Source organism: Ambystoma mexicanum, chromosome 7q, assembly GCF_040938575.1.
Source record: "Ambystoma mexicanum isolate Mex_15411 chromosome 7q, UKY_AmexF1_1, whole genome shotgun sequence".
NCBI lineage: Eukaryota > Metazoa > Chordata > Amphibia > Caudata > Ambystomatidae > Ambystoma > Ambystoma mexicanum.
Window position 1 is genome coordinate 301,172,514 of NC_090941.1, and position 23,655 is coordinate 301,196,168.

Consider the following 23,655-nt stretch of genomic DNA (forward strand, 5'->3'; position numbering starts at 1 on the left):
AAAGCAGGAACTCTTTTCTTACCTGGGCGTGGCTGTGGAAGGAGACACCTAAGCACTACAGGAGGCTATTTAAACCACACCCGATGGATGAATCTTGCTTTGCGTTATTCTGCATCCTCTGCAGCAGAACGCTCATCGTGTCTTCTGCATCTGATCCTGGCCTAAGGAAAAAGGCTTACCATCCTGAATCCAGTCTTCAGCAACACCTATAAAGACAAGAAAGAACAGGTTAGCATTACGGTCTTCAGTGACAGCTCTTCACTTACCTGGTCCATCGGCTGTCACCAACGCCTCGCGCTGCATTCCGGCATCTGAAAGACAAAGGCTTACCTACTCTTCGTGCGCTCCGGAGGTCTTCACACTGCATTCCGGCATCTGAAAGACAAAAGCTTACCAACTCTTCGCACGCTCCGGAGGCCTTCGGTGCTGCATCCCGCATCTGAAAGACAAAACAAGGTGCGTTTAAAGACATTGGGGAACTTTAATACTCACGTGCCATTACTCCTTTCCACATCTAACCCAGTGGGTATTCCGGCACCCTGCAGCCGCTCCGAACTTGTACCTGCAAAATAAAAAGACAGTTGGAGCGCATCGTGAAGCAGGCAACAAGCGCTTACTTACGTGCTTCCAGGCGCTTCTATTCATCACACGGGCTCCATCTTCAACTCACTTCAGCCCGTCATCCGCCATCGCCGGAACCCTGCAAAACAAGAGACATCATTACTAAAGACTTTTAAAGACATTAGAATTACTCGAAACTTACCGTTCGAGCAGTAAACGACGGACAGCAGTCCTCTGAAGTCAAGAGGCCTGCTCCCCTTATCCAGTGAAGAAACTGGTTACAGCACCCTGCCCCGAGGCAGATGGAGAGCACCGCGTTCACTTACCTAAGGTGAGAGCGTTAACCTTTGGGGTTCTACAGGAGAAGAGAATGGGAAGAAGAGAGAGACATTCAATAACCCAGTTCCTTAATCCCATATTTTCTATCTGCAGACATCTTACCCTTCGAGTCAGACATACAGTGCACAGAGGTCCAGCCCAAAGAGCCAGCCGTGTGTTACACATCACCTTTGAAGATACGGTATACGCCCAGTCAAGACCGGCGCCTCTACGGGAATCAGGTGAGCGTTACACTGACAAGGCTCAGCAGGATCCTGACCTGTCAGATGACCCTCAAGGCGATCAGGACAACGAGGACCTTCCCCGCTCTATCAGAGCTTTCCATGACCGGGTGCTCGACATGATGAGCTTCTTAGATGTTCCGGTGCCCGAGGCATGCGCTCCGCAGGAGGGTGTGCTTTCTGGGGCGTTCACCTTGTCTCCCTTGGAGCGTATCGGCCTGTTCTGCAGAAGGACGTTCTGGCCGAGGTCCGAAGAGTTTGGGAAAAGCCACACTCGGGACATTTTGTCAATAAAAAGATTGACGCGAGGTACAGGCTACATTCCTCGGAAAAAGTGGCCTTGTCTTGTCCGCCTCCCTCCTCCACAGTGGTGGCTGCGGCTACGTTGCAATCCAGACATGCAGCATCCTCTTCCGCGACGGCTACTCAGGTCTTGGGAAAGGAGGACAAGCTCCTGGACTCCCTAGGGAGGAAAATCTTTGACAATTCGGCCTTGCAGCTCAGGCAGGCCAATGCAGAATTGATTTTGGCAGGAGCTAACATGCGGATGCGGATGTGGAAAGGTCTGTCGGAGTTTGAGGAGCACATTCCGGTCAAGAAGTTGGAAGATTTCAGAGGTGGCCTTTCCGATGCCAGGGTCTTGGCCCAGGATTTCCTGGAGGCTGTGGCTCATCACGTAGACACCTCGGCTCGGGGCCTGATGCTTGGGGTTGATACCTCGCGGCAAGCGTGGCCACATGCCACTAAGTTTTCGAAGGAAATGCAAGACCAGGTACTGGACCTTCCATTTGATGGTAAGGAGCTTTTTCACTCTTCTACTGATGTAGAGCTCACCAAAACCAAGGATAGCACTCAGACGGCTAAATCATTGTCTGTTCTGGGTAAAGCTCCTTTCAAATCCCAGAGACAGTTGTCGCAAAGTCGACCTTCCTCTGGTTTTAGGGGCTTCCTCGACCGCAAATCTCGCAGAGTGGATACTCCTGCGTGGAATAACTGCCGTAGACAACAGCGTATGCGGTTTTTCTCCCGCTCCTTAGCCTCTTCATCAGGTTCAGGTGGCACCGCCACCGATAAGCCTGCCAAATGAGGGTTTTCCGCGCTCTCACGAGACCCCATTGGGAGGACGCATTGCGTCTCACTGGGAGGCGTGGCAGACCATCACAGAAGACAGATGGGTTTTGTCAGTCGCTCGAGCGGGCTTCCGCTTGCCTTTACCCTCTACCCCACCCCTCAACCCTCCATTTCAGCTTTCGGGCTCACCCTCCCTCAAGGCCGAGGTTCAGAAACTTATGCACCTCAGAGCTGTGGAACCCGTTCCCCTTGGGGAGCGAGGGGAGGGCTTTTACTCCCGGCTGTTTACGGTGCCCAAACCCAACCAGACTGGCCTGTGCACCATCCTAGACAGTTCCCAGTTCAATCTTTTCATACCCCAAAAGAAGTTCAAGATGATCACGCCCGGCCAGATTCGCTCCTCTTTGCAGATGGGCGATTGGCTCAGCGTGGTGGATCTTCAGGATGCGTACATGCATATCCTGATTTGGAATCCACACAGGAGATACCTCCGCTTCTCTTTGGGAGAGGAGCACTTCCAGTTTCGGGTGCTTCCTTTTGGCCTCAGCTCAGCGCCGTATGTCTTCACGAAGATGATGTCGGTGATTGCGGCCTATCTTCGTCTCCAGGGTATCCAGGTGTATCCCTATTTGGACGACTGGCTCTTACGCAGCCCTTGTCTGTTGGCAGCAGCGGGCAACCTCCAGTCTCTCCTTCAGCTCCTGTTCCATCTTGGGCTGTCGGTGAACTGGCGGAAATCCTCCATGATGGTCTCACAGGACCTGACTTTGCTGGGATTTCGTTGGAACACGATCGACTGCCGAGTGTATCTGACCGGGGACAGAATGGCGGATCTGTTGGCCACGTGTCAGATGTTTGCGCAGTCGGAGAGCATGTCGGCCTGGTGGTTCCAGAGGCTTCTGGACCTCATGGCCTCGTGTGTACTGGCTCTTCCTCTTGCTCGTCTCAAAATGAGACGGACCCAGATGGCTCTTCAGAGTTCCTGGTGTCAGGCTGTGGACCCGGATTCCAAGCGGATAATGATTCCGGATTCCATGAGAGTGGACCTGGACTGGTGGTCATCTCTCAGCAACCTGTCAGTGGGCTCAGGGTTTCAGGACCCAGCCCCCATGGTGACGATCACGACGGACTCCTCCCTTTTGGGGTGGGGTGCGACGTTAGATCTTCAGGTCTCGGACCTCTGGTCGCCTCAGGACAAGCTCCTGCTCATAAATCATTTGGAGCTTCTGGCGATCTTTCTGCCGCTCAAGGCGTTCAGACCGCTCATTGTCAGCAAGGTGGTCCCCATAAGAACGGACAATGTGGTATCAATGTATTACATAAACAAGCAAGGGGGAACAAAGTCTCCCCCTCTCGTGGACCTGTCCATCCAGATTTGGGAGTGGGCCGTGCTTCATGGGGTCTGGCTGCTTGCAGTGCACATCCCGGGCCAGCTGAATGTCACAGCAGATGCCCTCAGCCGGCGGACAGTGGTCAGCTACGAGTGGGAGTTGAAGGCTGAGGTCCTCTCATGGATTTTCTCGCGTTGGGGCACAACCGCCACGGCGGTAAATAAGAAGCTTCCTCAGTACACCTCCAGAGGGGGGCTGGGAGCCTCCTCTCTGGGGGATGCTCTCGAGATTCCATGGCACAACATGAGAGCTTACGCTCAGAACTTCAAAACCTGTCGGTGTGTCCGCCGATCAGGTTACCAGTAACTCCCGATCTTCTTCACCAAGGGGAACAGATGTGGCACCCCTCCCCACAATCGCTCAACTTGGCGGCATGGTGCCTGAGTTCAAGTCTTTAGAGCATTTGAGTTTGTCTGCGGATAACATGAGCATTATCCAGGCAGCCAGAAAACCCTCGACCAGATCCCAATACAAGAGTAAATGGCTCAGGTTCTGTCATTGGTGTTTCGAGAAAGAGTTGGATCCGAGGGTGGCAACTATTGACATGGTGCTGTCCTTCGTGTCCTCCCTACCAGAGTCGGGGGTTCATGTTCTGTCTTGCAGGACTTATCTCTCAGCGGTTTCCGCTTACCTTTCTACAGACCTGTGTTCTTATTCTCTAACTAACCCGGTGGTGAAGAGACATTATGCTGGCTTGACACACCTCTACCCTCCGGTTCGTAGTCCGCACCCGCCTTGGGACCTAAATGTAGTCCTGACGGCGCTGTGCCATAAACCCTTTGAGCCAATGGCTATGGTTGACCTCAAGTACGTCCTTTCTGGTTGCCGTTACGTCAGCGAGGAGAGTGAGTGAGCTCCAGGCATTGTCGGTGGAGAATCCTTTCTTGGTATTTCACAAGGACAAGGTAGTCCTTCGGACAAACCCGGCTTTCCTACCGAAGGTAGTGACCGAATTCCATCTGAATCAGTCAATCTCCCTTCCGGTCTTTTTTCCGAACCCTGCCTCGGAGGCTGAAAGGGTTCTGCACTGTCTGGACGTCCGAAGAGCTCTTAAGTTCTTCCTGGACAGGACTTCCGAGCTTCAGAGTTCTCAACTTTTTGTGACCTTCGGTAACCCTCAGGGCAGGCCGGTATCTAAGGCATCCATTTCCAGATGGAATGCCGCCTGTATCAGAGTCTTTCACCGTCCAAAAGCTGAAACCTCCTAAAGGTATCCATGCACACCTGGTGCGGGGCAAGGCAGCCGCAGTTGCTTTTCAGAAATATGTTCCCTGGGAGTCCATTGCTAAAGCAGCTACTTGGGCCTCCCCATCTGCTTTCTGTAAGCATTACTGCCTTGATATGAGCTCTAGAGCTGACGCTCAGTTTGGTCAGGGTGTGCTAAAGAACCTGTTTCAGTAAGGGGTATTTCCATCCACCCATGGTTCCTGTAAGGAGTGCTTGGGAATCTCCCACAAGTATGGAGGAAAGGGGACGGGACGTAGGAGTATTACCAGGTTACTCACCGTAGTGACCACCTTACTCGTAGTCCATAGTCTCCCTTTCCTCCATACGCCCGCCCAACGTCCCCTCTAATAAGGTTCCTCTGTTATTGCTAATGGGTCTTGGACCCTGCGATAGAAAAGGACTGTTGGGCGATGCGTGGGGCGGAGCCAAGGTGGGCGGGGCTACGGCCGCATGCCGGGCCCCGCGCAGGAAAGAGAGGAGGGACACATTTTAGAAAAAAGCGTGGATGCTTTTTACAAAGTGCTCCGGTCCCGTCCCACAGGACGGAGAAATGCCCCATAAGTATGGAGGGAAGGGGACTATGGACTAGGAGTAAGGTGGTCACTACGGTGAGTAACCTGGTAATTCTAAAGGCTTATTCAAACTGACTGTTAAATTAATAATTGTTTAAATTAATAATTGTTTAATCAAGAAACCTTGAGTGGAAGTGTTTATTTGGATACTTGTCACTGTGAATCTCTGTGTAACTCCCCTACTGCTCACCTTGACTCCTCTTGAGATGAACCTGGCTGCTCAGCCACACTACACACCTGTGTAGTACAGACTTATACCAAAGGTTGGGTTCCTATTGCCAGGAGGTTAAGGTTGTTGTAGTGCACCCAAAGGATACTGCTCCAAATCTTGCCTAAAAATAAACACGAGGCCAGGGAGATCCGCAGATATGGAGAGTGCAACGCCCAGGGTAGTTTTCCCCCACCCGGGAAGCAGAGTGGGCCAGCCATAGTATTGACACCTGTAAGGCCACAGGACGCCCGACCACAGTGCAGGGGGTCGTCCGGGGGCAGACCCTGTGGGTTCGTAGCCCCCTTGCCAGCAGAGAGCACAGCCCTGCCAGAGCAACAGGCACAGCCCGGGTGCAGCAGTTCTTATGACAATGCGCCCTAATGCGCAGGACAGGGAAAACAGTTTTGGGGCGTGTAGCACTACAGTTCAGTACCTCCCTGTAGAAGTTGGCCTTTTTGTTAAGGAAAGGAGAAGATTGGCACCCGGTAAGTATCTCAGGAGTAAAGGATTAGGGCGCTGGGGCGTGCAGTCACTCGCTGCACTCTTTAGCAAGGGTAGGCGGTCCGCACCGCGGGTCTGAGAGCGTTGAGTCAGCAGCGGCAACAGAGGCTAGGTGATCATAGGTGCATGGGACCCAGTCGTCTTCGGGGTCAGCAGGCAGCCATTCGTGATGTGTCACAAGCCCTCGCACCCAGGACAAGTGTTGCCGCCGCCACCACCTCACTGTCAGGACAGAAGGCACAGGGGCCTTCTATGTCTGCTATGAACCGCGGCCCAGAGGAGGTTCCAGTGGAATGTACAGAGCTCCAAGCTCCGGCGACACTGAGCAGCGTGGCAGTGTTCATATGGGCCAAGATTCATTGCGTGTCCAGCCGCTCCCACCGGGATGCACTGCTTCTTTCTCCACTGCTTTTAGTTGGCGCGGACCCTAATCCCTGGTCTGGGGTCCCGGGTGCCAGGCCCATGAGTGTTGGTGGCTGTCAGTACCTAGGGCTCTGTCTGCCCCAGCACCTCGCCTTCCCTCCTCAGCGTCAGTCCCCCCCGCTCCAGTGCCTCCGGCCCCCACTAGAAGCAGCCGCGTGTGTAAATCCCCAGGCGCCACCGAAACAGATCAAGTGGAAGGCTGCACGCCGGATGGCAACGGCAACAAGGGATGGGAACCGGTGTGCTGCGTAATGCCAACACCCGTCACATCGGCTCCCCCATGTAAGCTGGATTTCCGCCCGGTCCCGCTCCCTATGTCAGAGGTCCCTTTGGAAGTATTGGTGAGCATGTGGGGGGCGGAGGCAGCTGCCCCCACTCTCCGCTGCATGTCCCTCCTTGCGGCCCCAGTCCCCTGCTCCAATGCTCCAGGTGCGCCCAATGCAGTCGCGGGAGCCGTGCCAGCCGGCCGGGATGCACACAGAGGCCAGCTGTGGTCCAGGTGCACCGGCAAATCTCTGAATCGGCGAGGAGAGAGATATACCCCTCGATATACCACTAGCCGTTTTTACAGCGTCTAGGGTGCACAGGAAGGTTGTTTCTGTCGCTACGTTGCAGTCTCAGGCTGAAGAGCTCCTGGATCAGGTAGCCATCTTGCTTGTGCGCAACAGAGCCCCTGACTTTTGCTACTTAGGAATCTATCCTGACCTGCCTGTTGTACACTAGATCCTAGTGACCACCCTTCTACAACTGCGAACATTCCTGGTCCAAGAATAAGGGAAAGACTTCTAAGGATTTGGCCTTTTGTCTAGAAAAGAGCATAAGTATTTAAAAGTGACTTACTTGCAAAAGAAGTTGGTTGGTAACTGTAACTCTGAGAGTATATGTAAGGTTATTACTTACCTTAGAAATGTTCTTCCAGTCTGAAAAGTATATGTAACATCTTTCTTTCATTAGAAACTCTTTCGCCATTCTAACAAAGTCGATGTAAGGTTATATTACTCACCTGTGATTTGGTGGCGCCTCTTCCCAAAAGTAATGCTGTTGTATTCACTTCACTATTACTGTTAGGTTAAATGTATGAGTGTCCCCAACTGGGTCTTGCTTCCCCTGACCGGCTGTTAGCCTGTCCAGAATAAGTCTGCATTAGGTTTTACCTACCTAGAATAACTGAGCCATTCATGAAGTATAACACTGGGTTTTGCTTTCCCTGGTCTGTTGTCGACCGATACAAAAAATGTTTTGGGTTTATACCTGCCTTTTAAGTTGCTTATAGCTCCTGTACAAAGTGTATAGGTTTTACTTACCTTGATTATAACTGTGTTACTGTAAAATAAGTTAGTTATTGCTTCCCTTAGTCTGTGAACTGAAAAGTAATTGAATATTACTCCCCAAGGTCCAACTCCTCTAGAATAATCTGTTATCCTGAATCAGAGTTATAGGTGTTTATACTGTTCCTAGAATCTGTGTTTCACTAGGTCAGAAAAGTACATTGTCCAGTTGATATTACTATGGGATGTCTTGCTGAGCGTCACAGTACAACTTATAGGGTCTACTACCCTGGTATTACTGAAAGTAACTATTGGTTTGACTTCCCTAGAACTCCTGTTAGGTTTTCCAAATTAGGTTATATGCTTTGGTCTGTGTACCTTCAAGCATAGTGTGTTTTTGTATGTGTTTATATAATGTGATGGTACTTATTTCCCCCAATATTTATCTGGGCCTACTTGTATTTAAATATACCATTTATTTTTGCAATACATAGTGTTTGTGTTTCTATGGACCATTTGTATTACAATTCCATTTGTACCGATTCTAAAGCCCTCTCTCCCTCGTAAAATAAGCCTGGCTGCTCGGTCTATGCTACCCTGAACTCAGGTGGTCAGCCTTATACTAAGAGTGGAGTCTTGTACTGCCTCAGTTGAAGGGTTTCACTAAGCTCTTAGTTGGACTTCAGAAAAATGGTCCTAACAGTTGGAGTGCACGTAGAGGTGTCCAGGGCAACTCCCTCTTACCTCTAACCCGAGCTGCTGCTTTTGTCCCCTTCTCAAGTCCGTTTCTCGGTCTCCTTTGTTAGTTGCTAACTTGCTGCTTCAATAACTTTAGACACTTATCTGCAGCAGCCCTTCGTTATTAGGTGTTTGTCAAAATTTCATGCACTCTACGAACTGCCTTTAGCTAGGGTTGCGGTTTTGGACTTAAAAGACTTGCCAGGCGAAGAAACCGTGTGTAGAACCTTGAAATAAGCTCATGTTGCACTACCCACTTATGTTCCTCCCTCTAAGTGTTCTACCGTTACCGTATGAAGTAATTAAAGAGATTGTGGTGTAAATATAATAAATATATTTCAAATGGATTGTGTCCTCCCACGTATTCCTCATCTTTGATATATTTGTATCAGCAGATTTACTGCTTTGGCAAAAAAATGTCCACACAGAGGGCGCTGTGCTCCATGTCGTGGTGTCGATGTCCCTCGAGGGCTGTCGTAGTGCGTCAACGTCATCCGTGGTATCCGTGGTATAAATAGCTCGAGCCGTGCCCATTGGCTTCAGTTCAGTTTTTCCGAAAGCTTTTGCTTAGTGTGTGTGTGTGAACAGCACTTCAGTCTTTTGCCCCTACGTGGGGCTGCCAAAGATTCTTTCCCACATACTCCTCGCAGGCTCGTGGTGTAATGACACTGATGTCACATTTGCTGTGGATAGAAGCTATATTGGTCCTCTGGGTCGGTATGTTGTGGTGCGAGGCGCATTGGATGGCAATGACGTACTGCTGGTCAGCTCCTATGGCCCAAACGTCGACGACCCTGACTTTTATTGGTCACTTGCTGATATATTTGTTGGTCAAATTGATATACCCATGGTCTGGGGTGGCGATATGAACACTATCCTCGATACCGCCATGGATCACTCCTCTAATAACCCCCCCGCCTCTAACATTAGCAATACAAACCCTTTTGCAAATAATGTCTCAATTGCACTTGTCTGTTGTCTGGCGGAGATTGCACCATGTGGTGAGGGAATATATGTATTACTCTGTCTACGATTCCATGTCTCTGATCGATTATTGGCTTATATCCACAGAGGATGGGGAAGGTACGCAGGTGCTTCCTCCTTCCACGCACATTTCCTGACCACTGCTTCCCCAGTTTTCACACATGCACGCAAACCCTGTCCCCTCTGGCGCATGTCTCCCGCAATGTTGCAGGCTCCCGATCTCGCTGAAGCGCTTTGCTGCATTTTTTTTTTATTTTTTTTTTTAACCATGTAGGTTTGTGGCGCTTCATTCTACTGTTTGGGAAACCTGAAGGTGTTCCTTAGTGGTGATATGCTACCCATGTCTAATGGAACCCTTAAGTCGCTCAGGTCAGAACTTTTTGGGCTTGAACAGGAGATTAGACTCCTTGAGAATGAATCTGGTATGACTAATGACATGGTGCTGTTTGGCTTAATTAAGGGCAGTCTGTTAAAATGTCAAGAACTGGCGGACAGGGATGTGATATGTCTCCAAACCGGTTCTCGCACAAACGTAGGGCCCTTGCTAGAGCAGACTCGCCCCCCCTTGTCATTACTGGCATCACTGTGACATGCATGGTTAGCCTGATGGCCGAACTGAAATCAACTCAATTTCAGGCGTACTACGTGTCGATATACTCCAACAGGGATGTTCGCTCGGAGATGGACCTTACACAGCATTTGGAGGCCATAGATCTCCCTGCACTCTCAGAAGAGGCAAAGCTGGTTCTCATCGCACCAGAGGAGATATCTGATTCCATTACTGCATTGGCGTAGGGCAAAGCCCCGGGTTCAGATGGACTGGGGATTGAATTGTATAAGGAATACATGGCAATATTAGCTCCACATTTGCTGCAAGTATGGGAGGAATCTCTTGTTGCGGGGGTCCCTTCCGCCGTCCATACGGGAGGCAGCAGTCTGTCTTTTTGAAACCTGGAAGACCACCAAACGAGGTTGCTTCTTATCAGCTGCTCTAATTGATAAATGTTGAGGTGAAGATTTTCGCCTAAATCCTTGCATCTAGACTTCTCCCATTTATGGCTGACCTGGTGCACCCGGACCAGTCTGGTTTTATCCCCGCTAGATCCACAGCGTTAAACCTCTGCAGGCTATTGGGCATCATTGCTCAAATTGACCCATGGGCTAGGGCTGTTGCTGCATCCTTTGGACGGCGGGAAGGCCTTTGATTACGTATCATGCAACTACTTAATGAGGATCCTGTAGCATTATAAGTTTGGGGCTTGCTTCTTCAACTGTGTGTGGCTACTCTATTCCCGTCCCTCAGCCACAGTGCGAACCAATTCCACGTTGTCATCCAATATGGGTTTGCACAGGGGGATGCATCGGGGGTGTCCTCTGTCTCCCTTGCTGTTCACACTAACTAGAGAGCCTTTTGCTGTAATAAGAGCCAGGCAAGGGCATAGAGAGTTGCGGATGTCAGGGGTACCACAAGTTTATATCCCTGAATGCTGACACTTTATTGTATATGCACAAGTTCTCTAAACACTCAGGCTACAGTGTCAATACATCCAAGTCAGAGTTGCCCCTCCCCTCCCCTAACGGATGCTATGCTTCCAATGCCTGGCCTGCAGGGGTTCCGCTGAGTGGATTCCCGGTTCAAATATCTGGGCATCACGGGGTTCTAGACACCCGTGTACTTTGTATGCATATAATTATGCTGCAAATATGCAACACCTGGAGGCTAAAATGAAGATATGGGCCAAACTGCCGATCTCGTCGTATGGTAGACGGTCCTTGTTGAAAATGATAGTTCTTCCAAGCTCATCTATGTATTCTGGAACATCCCTTTCTGGCCAGGTATGTTTCCTTTTCTTCCATTCGCTCCATGAGTGTGGGGTGTCCGTGGTGGTTGCCCATATGAGTTCGGAAAAGCTCACAGAGGCTTATGAACGAGGTGGGCTGGCGGCCCCAGATAAGGAATTATAATACCTGCTATCTCAGGCACAATATGCAGGGTATTGGTATTCTCCAAGGCCTGAGGTTGTACATCTGGCACTTGAGATATATGGTGCTTCACCCTCTAACCTTACGGCTGTTTTATTCAGTGGTAGACATATAGACTCCTGCACTTATGATGCGGTACACACCATGGTCAACGCCTGGGAAAGGCTGTTTCATAGACTGTATCTCACTGTGCCTTACCATTCAAAAGCCCTGCTTTGGAATTTCCCAGGCTTGGCTTTCACATTTGATCTTGAGTTGCAAAAGTCCTGGAAAGATGGCATGGACCCGACCTTGGGCAACCGCTTCCCAAATTGGTAATTTGTGTCTCTGAATGACTTCATGGCTAAACCTGGTAGGAGCACAATAATTATCTGAAAATACTATAGAATCGGAGCTGCTGCAAAACATTTGTGGCCAATGTTCCTGCATGAACCAGAAATCAATCTGCTCATAGATGCCATTGTCACAGGTGGGTGAAGGGGGGGTGAGTCTAGGTGGCTGGTGTCTAGACTGTACATGTTTGTGCTTGATACTCAATCCACGAAGATTACGATGCGATCGAGATGGGAACACAACCGAGAGGTCCAATTCTCAGTTGTCCAATGGCAGAAGTGCTGCACGCTTACTAAAGATGTCTCGCTAAGCGCCCAATAAAGATTGATCCAATTTAAACTGTTGAACCAGTTACATTACACAGTGACAAAACTTGCTAAATTCACATAGGGCGCCTCTGATGAATGCATGAAATGTAGCCGTGCCCCAACTGACACAGTACATATGTTCTAAAGTTGCCCTGTCATAGCCTGTTTCTGGGAAAGTGTAACCGTAACTCTTCACAAAATGTTGGACATCCACCCCCTACTTTGGCACCAGTGAAGTACTTCTTTGGGGACATAGGCAACGCGTTGGTGGTGGTCAGACGACTTTTTATTGTAGCATGTATTGTAGCCAAAAAGTGTGTGCTTCGTTATTGGAAGTCAACAAGTGGACCGACGCATGCTGAGTGGTTGCGTGATCTTGCGAGGAAATGTAGCCTCAGTCTCCCCGATGTGCAGGCCCAGGGACATTTGGACACCCTTGCGTGTCTTCCTGGCGCCTGCTGGTAACTCTTGGACAGGAAAGGCATGAGTAAATAGGCTGGAGTTATTTGCAGTCTGGTGCCTAGTGGCTTTTCACTTTCGATATTTAACGTTTAGCCTTTTCTTACTATAGGAATGTTTTTACTTTGTATAACTGTACTCCCACTGTATATCCGGCCTGTCGTGATATTTTGTAGTACGCCAATGTATTGATCTTCATGCATGTGCCTACTGAACTGCCTTGTAGCGTTTGTCTTTAACCTTAAAGATATTTTTTTTTGAAGACCCACGGGCAGAGAGGGTATCAGTTAATATTATCCCTATAAATAATGTCACCATATATATGGTCGCTGGGAAAGGCCAAAGGGGAAATTATTTATGGGGATAATTTATCGGGTAAATGAGAGTAGGGGTTGCGGGGGTGTCCCCCGCAGGTTCCACGAGTTAACATCGCCACAAAAAATGGTGCCATTTTTATATGGCGATAATTTTGCAGGGATATTAACACATGGAACCCAGAGAGAGAAGGAGGGGGGTGGTAGAGAGGGAGAGGGGGTGGCACACAGACGGGGCACAGGGGCGTAGGGGGGTCACAAGGGGAGAAGGGGGAGCACAGAGAGAAGGGGGGCACACGCAAAGAGAGGGGAGGGGCTGCAGAGGCACACCCCAACACAAAGAAAGCCGAGAGCACACCTAAAATATGACTTGCTTACAGAGACAGACTCAGCATAAAAAGGACACAGAAAGCTAGCGAGCATTCTAGATCATTGTGTTGTACTCGAGGTATGACTAGTTTACTAATATTCACTCAATCCATTGCTTTGTTTACTTGACTATTTCATAGGTTGCCGGGTCCCTTAATGACCTCATGGAAGTAAAGTTGCAATGTTGTATTTTTGGCATTTGTAATAAGACTAGTCTTGAGTGCCACTGTAAATTAAGCCAATGACCTCTCCCCCATCCCTGACGCCAATGCATACCCATCGTGGCACCTCTTTTCCCATCACCATTTTATTCCACTCTGTTCTCTGAAAGGGTGCCATCTGTATGGGGCGCCTCAGACAACACTAAGGTCATTGTAAATTAGGCTGTGATGGAGGATTGTATGCATGCATGCGTGCATGCATGCTTGCTATGTTGGCTCATGCACACCATTTTATCTTACCACAATTTACAGTTAAAACCTGTTTGGAAAATTAAAGCACATCTAAGGATAAAAGGGACATAGCCATAGGGGAAACATTTGTCCTTTTTACATAGTGTTGATTAAATAATTGTTTAATATTGCTTTAACATAGAATTATTTGTTAATTAGAAATTGAGCATAGCTCTAAACATTGTGTGCATGTTAAAATCATGGTTTCGCCAAATGATTCCCTCCAGTTTATAAGAACATAGTTTGACAGTTTGTGTTTTATACTGGTCAATAAATATACACACACTGTCCTATGGTAACATGGCACGCTTGATACTTGTTTGATGCAATTCTCATTAGGCAGCACGATGTGATGGTCGTCAACGTTTTGGTTCATACCACGCCAAACGATGTGTGCCTTTGGTGGCTACACGCTTTGGCAATGATTTGCTCCCTAATTGTCCTTTTGTCTTCCCACAGGTACAGGGTTTGATGAGGAGTCTGCAATTCTGGGCGCAGGAAGAGAGTTTGCACTAATGAGAACTGCCAGTGGAAAGGTACTGGAAAATTCAACTCTTTTCATTTAGTTAATTGCTTTTTTTGCTGACCTCTTGGATTTGTATAAACTTAGCATGACAATTGCGACCTACAGCTGTCCTGTTTTATAATTTCTGCCTTCACGGTCACTGGGCCATTTTAGGCTCCTGCCATTTTCACCACAGGTCAAATGGTCACCTAGTGTGAGACTGATATTCTGCAGCACTAATCTCGGTGCCATTCACCAATTGGCCCCTGAGATTCTCACTGGGTTCCTCCACTTCAGGGCCTTCATAAAAAGACAGATTTAACATAGGAGGTCCTGGCCCCCGCTCCCCAACTGGTGGATCCGCCCATTCAACACAAAATACCTAGTACTGGGTCTTCAGATGCACCGCCTCTGCCTACCGCGATGAGACATCGGTGCCCAGCCCACAGGCTCAACTTCTCCTCCTTTGTTAAAGAATCCTCCTCCATTACCGCCTGGCCTGCCGGATGATCACATGGCGGACACTTGCAATGATGTTACAGAGGACTGTAAGTAGATACCCATGTTTTTCAAAGCTTTTTATGACCAGGCTGGATGGAGTACATGGCAATCCCAGCTCTGGAAACCCCACATGCAAACCAGGAGGTGTTAGGTGCTCTCCAGGAATGCCACATTACATGCGGCATACATCTGCAACCGGATGTGATGGAGGAAGCCTGAAAGATGTGGCAACAACTGGCATTAGTCCAACTGGTGGCAAAGAGAGTGGACCTGAGGTACAGGTGCCTCCCGGCAGAGAAGCTTTGCGCCATTGGGCCCTTCTCCAGCTCATTCCACGATTGTGGAAGCAGCAACACTGTTTGGTATGAGCCAAGCTTTGTCCACTTTTTCCTCCTCATTGTAGAACCTTCTGGGTCGGGAAGACCGCCTCCTGGACAACGCAGGCAGAAAGGTTTACCAGAACTCTGCTTCCGACAGGCTAATGTTGAGATGGTGATGACGACAGCGAATCTAAAGTTCGGAAAGGAACTTGGTAATTTGCGCATCCCTGATCAGGCAGGTTTCTGCTCCGGCTTGAATGAAGCCTGCCAAGTCATGCACGACCTCAGGGAAGCTGCCTCTCATCTTGATACAGCTGCGAGGGGCATGGCCGTAGGTGTGTATTGGACGCCAATCACTTCTAAAAGCCACTGAGTTCCAGTTGGATATCTATTAACAGATAATGGACCTTTTCATTTGATGGGATTGAACCCTTCAACCCGGATACATGGACGAAGAGTTGAACAAGAATAAAAATAGCGTCAAGACGGTGATGTCATTAGTTGCATTCACCAAGTCACCCACAGAACCAGGGTTTCCGGGCCATCAGAGGTGGTCCTTCACCTCCAAGAGTTCAGGAGGATTTATGGGTTTCCTCGACTGCAGCAACAGACTGGGCAGATCCCTGATCGTGCCTCATAAATAGTAAGCACGCTCAGCAGAAGGTGCTAGACACGTCCTCATTCAACCTTTTCTTACTACAAGAGAAATTCAAGATGAGCGTGCCCACTCATACGGCTGTCCCTTCAGCCAGGCGGCTGGGTGCTAGTTGTGTATCTGCATAACTCCTATTTACAAGTCTCGATCTACCCCCCGCCCCCTCACCACAGTTACCTGTGTTTCACAGTAGGCCACCATCGTTGCCAGTAGAAAGTTCTACTCTTCAGTCTCAGGTCAGCCACAAGGGTGCTCACCAAACTAATGGCGGTCATGGCTGTATTCCTGCACGCGAAAGGCTACTCTGGTATCCCTAGCTGGACGACTGGCTGTTCTCAACAATTTCAGTAACTTCTTGCTCTGATCCAAGTCTGGGACTGTCCACCCATGTGAAAAAGTCCACACTAATTCAGAGTCTGGAAAGGATAGGCTTCATCTGGTACTCTGAGATGGACAAAGTCGTTCCTTCAGATTAGAGGGTACACAATGGACTAGAAGAGAATTTGTTGTTCCTCTCACATGCTCAGACAGTGGCAGGTGGGCTCCTGCTAGGATGCTTAGAAGCATATCAACTTCTGAGAGCTCAAGGCGACATTCCTAGCTCTCCAAGCCTTCTGTTCCGATAATGTGCTCAAAGGTCCTAATACTGACAGACAACCTTGTCAATGTTTTATGTAAACAAGCAGGGAGGCTCAAGACAACAAAACTAGGTGCATTCACTGTCCACCTTTGGTAGGGGTACTGAGTCACAAGATATGAGTGCAGGCTGCCCACATAGCGGGAGCAGAGAATGTTTGGGGGCAGACAAGCTCAGCAGGGGGTTAGCTGTCGGCCACGAATGGGAACTCAATACACAGTTACTCAAGGAGGTATTTGCTTCCAGGGTGTCACCCTCTGGTGGACCGATTTAGGACATAACGCAACAGCGAATGCCCTTATCATGCCTCCGGCAAGGGGAGAGGTACATTGGGAGATGTTTTAGATACCATGGAACAATCTGTTTGCTTACACGATTGCCCCTCTTCCTCTCATCTCGGGGGTCTGGCAAAAGTTCAGGAAATCCAGCGAGATGGAGCTGCTCGTTATAGCCTGATGCTAGCCACAAAGGCGTTGGTTCTCGGTCCTGCTGCTCATGGCAGATCGACCATCTATCCCTTTCCCCTTCTTCCGGGTCTTCTTCACCAACAAGAAGGGAAGGTGCTGCACCCCTGCCCTCAATCTCTGCCCTTGACTTTTTGGTGCCTGAGAGGCTAGCTTATTCTAACCTGGGCCTCCGATGACAACCTCTGGGTAATGGGAGCATCTAGAAAACAGGCCACTCACTCAGTGCAGAAGCAAATGTCTTTGGCTCTGTGACTGGTTGCTGCGGAAAGAATGAATGCGATTTGCTCCAGTGTATCCATTGATGATATACTTTAATTTCTCCAGTCGAGGCCCCAAGTGTTCTCATACCGGACCTAACTTGCAGTGATTGGGCCTACCTTTCTAACAATGATAGGGCGATGCCATTCGCCAACCCAGTGATAAAAAGGTGTTTCTGGGGTCTGGTTCACCCGTTTTCCCCCCGATAGGTGCCCTATTGCAACGTGGGATATTAATATTGTCTTGACGGCACTGGCAAGCAAATCTTTCGAGCCATTGGCGTCTGTTGATCTCTGGTTGTTATCTTGGAATAATGTGTTCCTTGTGGGGACTAAAAGCTTGGTCAGCGGAGGAACCCTATTTGTATTTTCATCGAGACAAGGTAGCCCCAGGACACCATGCATCCTTACCTAAAGTTGTTTTAGATTTGCACTTCAACCAAGCGATCACACTAACGTTGTACTTTTCGGACCCACAAATGGAGGCCAATCGCACCCTACACAACTTGGGGTTGTGAAGGGCCTTGAGGTTCTATCTCGAAAGGACCAGACCTCACAGATCCTCAGACAGCTTATTGTGACATTTGAAGATGTAAAACCTGGCAGCTAAAATGACAATGGCGAGAGGGATTATTTCTTGTATATCACACATTTGCGAGGTCCAGGGGCAAGACGCTACCTCATGGTTTTCATGCACATTTAATAAGGGCTAAGGGTATTACAGTAGCCTTTCAGCTCGATGTTCCTTGGGAGGTTATTTGCAACGCAGCCATGTGGGCATCTTCATCAGTTTTTTGTAGGCATTATGCTCTGAACTCATTTCCACAGCTGATGCTAGTTTGTGACAGTCAGTACTGAGAAGCATTCTCAGCCAACTCCCGGAGTAAAGAGTAGAGCTAGATACTCTCACATAAGTATGGAGTGAGGGTGATGGGGACATAGGAGTAAGGAAAGGTTACTCATCGTAGTGACTACTGTACTTGTAGTCCTAAGACACCTTTCCTCCATATCCCCCTAAAAAATTGTTAGTTCGTACCGGTCCTCTCAGCGGATCAAGGGACTGAGGGAAAGGGGTGCAAGATGTGGGGCTGTGGACATGCTAGTGCTTTGTGCATGTGGTCGGCCATCACGCTCTCTGAAATTTAAAAGGGGAAACACGCTGTCCTTAATAATGGCTTCAAACTCCTATCCCTGCAAACTCCCACAAGCATGGAGAAAAGGGGACATAGGACAAGGAGTACAGTATTCACTTTGTTCAGTAATTATTTGTTACTATTAGTTTTCAACATATCTATGAAAAGGGCCCTGCGGAGTACTTGGATGTAGGGTGCTAAATTGCTTGGCAATGAAACGGCTGAAGGTGTTCTGGGTAAAAATGTTTCACATCAGGAGTTGCTTAATTAACCAATCCCCACCTTAAAGAGCGGTTTGTGCTAGCAGAAACTGATTTGTTTTAAATTACTTTAATGTGACACATTTAGATGAGACAATGTGTCACTGGTCTTTCAAATGTTGTATATGCCTTTCTCCACAAATGCGTTTAAAAAAAAAAAAGTAAAAAGCCTACATATGGTTTGTACATGCATTTATTTTTCTTTCTTTTTTTCATTCACTTGGCAAATGCCGCCTCCGAACATAAACTAAACATTGTATGAAAGATAGCTTCTGCCATGAACAGGTTTTCTTTCAAAGCATTTACTGTGGCAAGCCATTCTCGCAACTTGCATTTTTTTATTTTCTGTTTCTGCTGGGTGTTTCATAATGAAGTGTAGAGATTACTCTCCTGCATATGTTTCCAACCAGGACATAGTTATTTGAAGGTGACCATAAATATAATGCACTCTATTTAATTGCTTTCCGAGGATCCACACAATCTAATCTCTGCTTCATCTAGCGACTCTAGAACCTTTCTGCTAAGTCTCAAATGAACTGTGATTATCCGCTGCTATAACATATGAGATTGTTTCTTTGAATATTACTGCTGCACCTATGATTGATGATCTTCCTGTTGTACAGCCATGGTGTCAATGGTTTTTATTCTCATCCAATTTTTCTCAAGTGAAATTGCCTCTGAAAAGACCCACGCAGGAAAACCTACTTGATTCTGGTGATAAATGACAAAAAAACTATTTTGAAAGATTTGAAGTTACTGTGCAATGTCTTGTAGTGCCAACCTTCTGCTCTATCTTCTCTACTGTGATCTCATCTAGAACTCTCCAAATCTGCTTCCTGTCTGCCTAGTTCCTTTCATATTGCCTTTTAAATTGTTGTACAAGAACTCATGCATATTGCTTCAAACGATGCAACATTTGTTGTGTAGGAAACAGTGGAAAATTCACATTTTTGTGGTGTGCTGTGGACATGTAGCGCACTGGGTTTCTTTGATCCATTTGTTCCTTGTTGACGCTGAGAGCACTATTGGCTCTATTATTGCAAGTATGGCGGCTCTATTATTGCAAGTATGGCGCCAATAGATGGCTTTGTTTTGTTTCTCTTTTGAACAAGGTGATTTGGCTTCTAGTTCAGGTTTAGTGTTGCATTTTGCATTTTTCCACAGCCCTCTCGTCCTTTTAACCAGTTAACCTAAAGGTATACTGGGTTTCCAGGCCAAAGGAAAGACCAAGTTCTCTAATGGGATAGCTATGGCAGAGCAGTCGGTCGTTATTGAAGGGAGGAGGAAGGCTGTTAGTGAAGTACAGTTATTATCAATAGTTACCCCTAGAAATTGCACCCCTTTTGGTATACTGGAAAATATACTTTATTGTAAAAACACACACAACATCTAAGGTCAAATAAGTACTCTTTGTTAAGCCTAAAACATGGTAAAACAGTAATGCTCAGTAAGACCCAATCCACTCCTAATCTAAATGTGCTGTACTGTACCTGTTGGTAGGCACAATATATATTCTAAGGTGGGAGGGCGTGGCTAGATGGCTACGTGAAAGGACGTTCCTCAAGGGGGCTCCTGCAGATCCGGCACTGATCCTGAGGAAAATGAAGGTTTTTGGTGGACGTGCATGTCCACGGCGCATCAGCAGGAGTATGAAGGCTGGGGACACATAACAAGTGCTCAAACAGACTGCGAGACAGCATACCGAAGAAACTGGAACTTAGAAGAGAAGACGATCGGTCTGTGAAAGGACATTATACAAGATGGCCGTTCACGAACAAAGGGCCATAAAGGGTCCGCGAGGCTGAGGACAGAGCTGGCTGGAGCAGCACACGCCACACTGACAATAGTGGCCCAGAGCGTGAGGCATCCTGCTTGGAAGCGGTCGATGAACTGGTCGGGGGGGGGGGGAACCCCGCGGAGCCGGTGTGCAGACAGAGACCAGAGTCACAGACGGGAGCGCCGACTTATTTCGGCCTCGAGAGTGCACGGACAGCGGCGGTGGCACATCTGAAGCGCGATCACCTAGAGCTGGTGGCAGCGACGCACGAACTGGTGGCCCGAGGAAAGACAAGGGATAACCTATCTGGCCTGAAGTTTGGGCTGGAATAAGAACCCCCCAGACAGCAGGACATCTACGGCAGCTCAGTAGCTGCAGCTGACAACGGAGGTGGGTGACAAAATATAACTGAGGAGCTTAGGCCAGGAAGCATATGAATATGACACCAGTGCTGGAATCAGCTATAAGGAGAGGAGGCCCCCATGCTAGTAATCAGATGCAGAATAGCGACCAACAGGCCGCTTAGACAGGGCCCCTGCACTGAATGTCCCTGTAACATACACAAGGAGGTCCAGCGGCACGGCCCGCTCTGGAACATACGCAGCACCCGCAGGTGTCAGAGGGTAGCTGGAGTCGGCACTTGATCCGGAACAGAAGAGAGGGCACTACCATGGGCCGGGCAGCTGGCTGGCCCTGCCGGGTCCTGGTGTGGTGGTGTCTAGGGCTGATGGGCACGCCAGACTATTGGGGCCGGAGAGCCTATTGGGGACAGTGAAGGCCCATGTAATATCCCGGGGCTAGTCCCGGTACGTGGGAGAAGGCAGCCCATTCCAGAAGAAGTTAGCCGGCACGCAACCCCGGGGTGAGCCCCGCATGCCAGGAATGCAGCAGAGACTGGCAGAATAAGATTGAGTGGGGGGGGGGGGGACGTGGCCCACCCCAGGAGCGCAGCAAGCAGTGGGTGTGGACCCCAAACACGGCAGAAACGGGCCCAAGCATTGGAAATAACCCGACGCCACACGGACCCTTCACGCGAAGGGTGGCTGGGCTTGCCCGACTCTAGACAACACAGCACAATGTCCAACAAAACTGTGAGACCGAAGAACAAGCAGCCTACACTGGAGGCCTACGCCAAGACACCCCCAGGGGCGGAGGAGGCCAGGAGCAGTGATAAAGCCACTGCTGCAACGGAGGAGGCCCCGGGCACAATCCAGGAGGTGTTGACAGCAATTGCGGACCTGAAAGTTGCCTGGAGACTAAACTGGGCTTGGCCATGAACAAACTTAAGGTGGCACTGGACCTTAAGGTTGGGGCGGTCCAGGAAGATGTGAACCTACTACGACAAGATGTGAGGACACTTGCGGAGCGCACCGGAAACCTAGAAAAAGAAATGGCCCCAAATACAGCGGAATGCGCCGCTCACAAATCGGAACTCCATGCCCTGGTGCAGCGAGTAGGTAACCTGGAAAACAGAGCCGAAGAAGCGGAAGGACGTGCCTGACGCAATAATATCCGCATCGTGGGATTGCCTGAAGGTAATGGAGGGATCTAACCTGACAGAATACGTGGAAACCATGTTGCTACAGGAGATAGCTGGAGGTGAATTGTCCCAGGGGTTTGCCGTTGAAAGGACGCATAGGGACTTGATGAGGAGGCTGGCCCCGGGAGCCCCACCCAGGCCATTGATTGCAAAGATCCTGAACTACCGTGATCGGGAAAGGATACTAGAGTTCTTCCGGAAAGGTGGAACGATTAAAAGAGGGTTTGCGAAAATAACTGCATATCCTGACTACACCTTGCAGGTGCAACGCAGCAGAATGAACTTCGGAGCGGTGAAAAAAAGATTGAGAGAAGCAGGTCATAGATACATGTTGTTGTACCCATCCAAACTGAAGGTGTTCCACAAGAACAAAACTTTGTTTTTTGATACGCCGGAGGACGCTATGGGATGGCTGGATTTGCAGAGCCGCCCCCAAGAATCGGGGATCCAGACGGGAGCCGACAAAGATAAGTAACTTGTTGCTGGGGCACCCCTGGTGACAAAGTGCGAGACACTAGGACTAGAATATAGCAATAAATAAGGCTCATAAGGATAGCGCCGTTGGGTATGTGCTTGTTTGCAGGATCCGTTGGAACTGGATAATTCTAATTTTATAAGCCGAGCTCCTGAGAGTTAACCCTTGAAACCCCATAGCATAACACTTAGTTAGGTCACTATTAGTTTGGTGACGCCCCACGGGGTCCTGTTCTTCGACACCACAGGCAAGACCAGACGCGGGTGGGCCTGAGATCCAGGGATGGAGCTGGGCATTTGTTGGGGTTGGGAAGGGAGGGAGGTGGGGAGGGTTGTGTGCAGTGGAGCAATGGGGATAAAGGGGGATATGTGGGGGGTTTGTAGTTAGGGGATGTTTGAACGGGGGAACAAGCCTATATAGACTGAGATGGAAGTTTGATCTGGAGAGCCCAAATAGACTGAGACTGAAGTGGGATCTGGACTGCATTGACGGGAGGGGAAGGGGAACTCTGATGGGCCATGGGGGACCTTAGAATAATCACGTGGAATGTAAGGGGACTTAATAGTTATTTAAAAAGGAACAAGGTTATGTTGTATCTGCACAGACAAAAAATAGACATTGCACTGCTGCAGGAGACTCACTTGACGCAGGAAAAGATGGAGATGGTTGTGAGGAAATGGAGAGGGTTTGTGGTGGGCTCGACATACTCTGCTTACGCTAGAGGCGTACTTATCTGGGTGGCGCCGCATGTCCCGTTTCAATGGTTGCAGGAAGTGGCGGAGGCGGATGGGAGGATGGTCATATTGAGGGGATTGGTGGAGAATAGAGATAAGCATTGTAAATACATATGCCCCCAATCAGAATATGGCAGCATATTTCAGAACGCTGTGTACTAACCTTAGTATGTGTATGGGTAGTGCAGTGATCTGGGGTGGGGACTTTAACTGCGTATTAAACCTCAGGGTGGATAGATCAGACGGAAAGATTGATAGACCCGCCCCAGCGGCTAAAGCATTGCAGACGTTATTAGACGACTTTGATCTGGCAGATGTGTGGAGAACAAGACACCCCCAAGACGGGCAATATTCACACTACTCCGCCCCGCAGCAGTTACATACGAGGCTGGATTATGTCTTTGATACGTCGGAGGTAGTAACAGAGATTACTCAGGCAGAATATAAAGCGAGGGTCCTTTAGGACCACTCGCCCCTGGTTCTCGGGTGGCAATACTGCCCCCCCGAAGGCAAGGATTCCGACATGGCGTTTCCGGGCAGAGGCACTTAAGGATCCAGTTTTATGGGAAGATATAAGGGAGATTATTACAAACTATTTTGAGATGAATACGGGTAGCGTTGACTCGGCAAGCACATTATGGGAAGCCTTCAAGGTGGTGATGCGAGGTG

General features: G+C 49.0%; 1 protein-coding gene across 12 annotated transcripts in view; it reads left to right on the top strand.

Annotated features, from left to right (window-relative positions):
- Window positions 1-23,655, top strand: part of MYCBP2 (MYC binding protein 2) — a 3,160,061-nt gene that overhangs the window by 409,764 nt on the left and 2,726,642 nt on the right. For all 12 annotated transcript variants that reach the window (XM_069639721.1, XM_069639717.1, XM_069639718.1 and 9 more), the window contains exon 11: window positions 14,185-14,261. In XM_069639721.1, coding sequence (XP_069495822.1) covers window positions 14,185-14,261 — 77 coding nt within the window. The remainder of the gene's footprint in view (window positions 1-14,184; window positions 14,262-23,655) is intronic.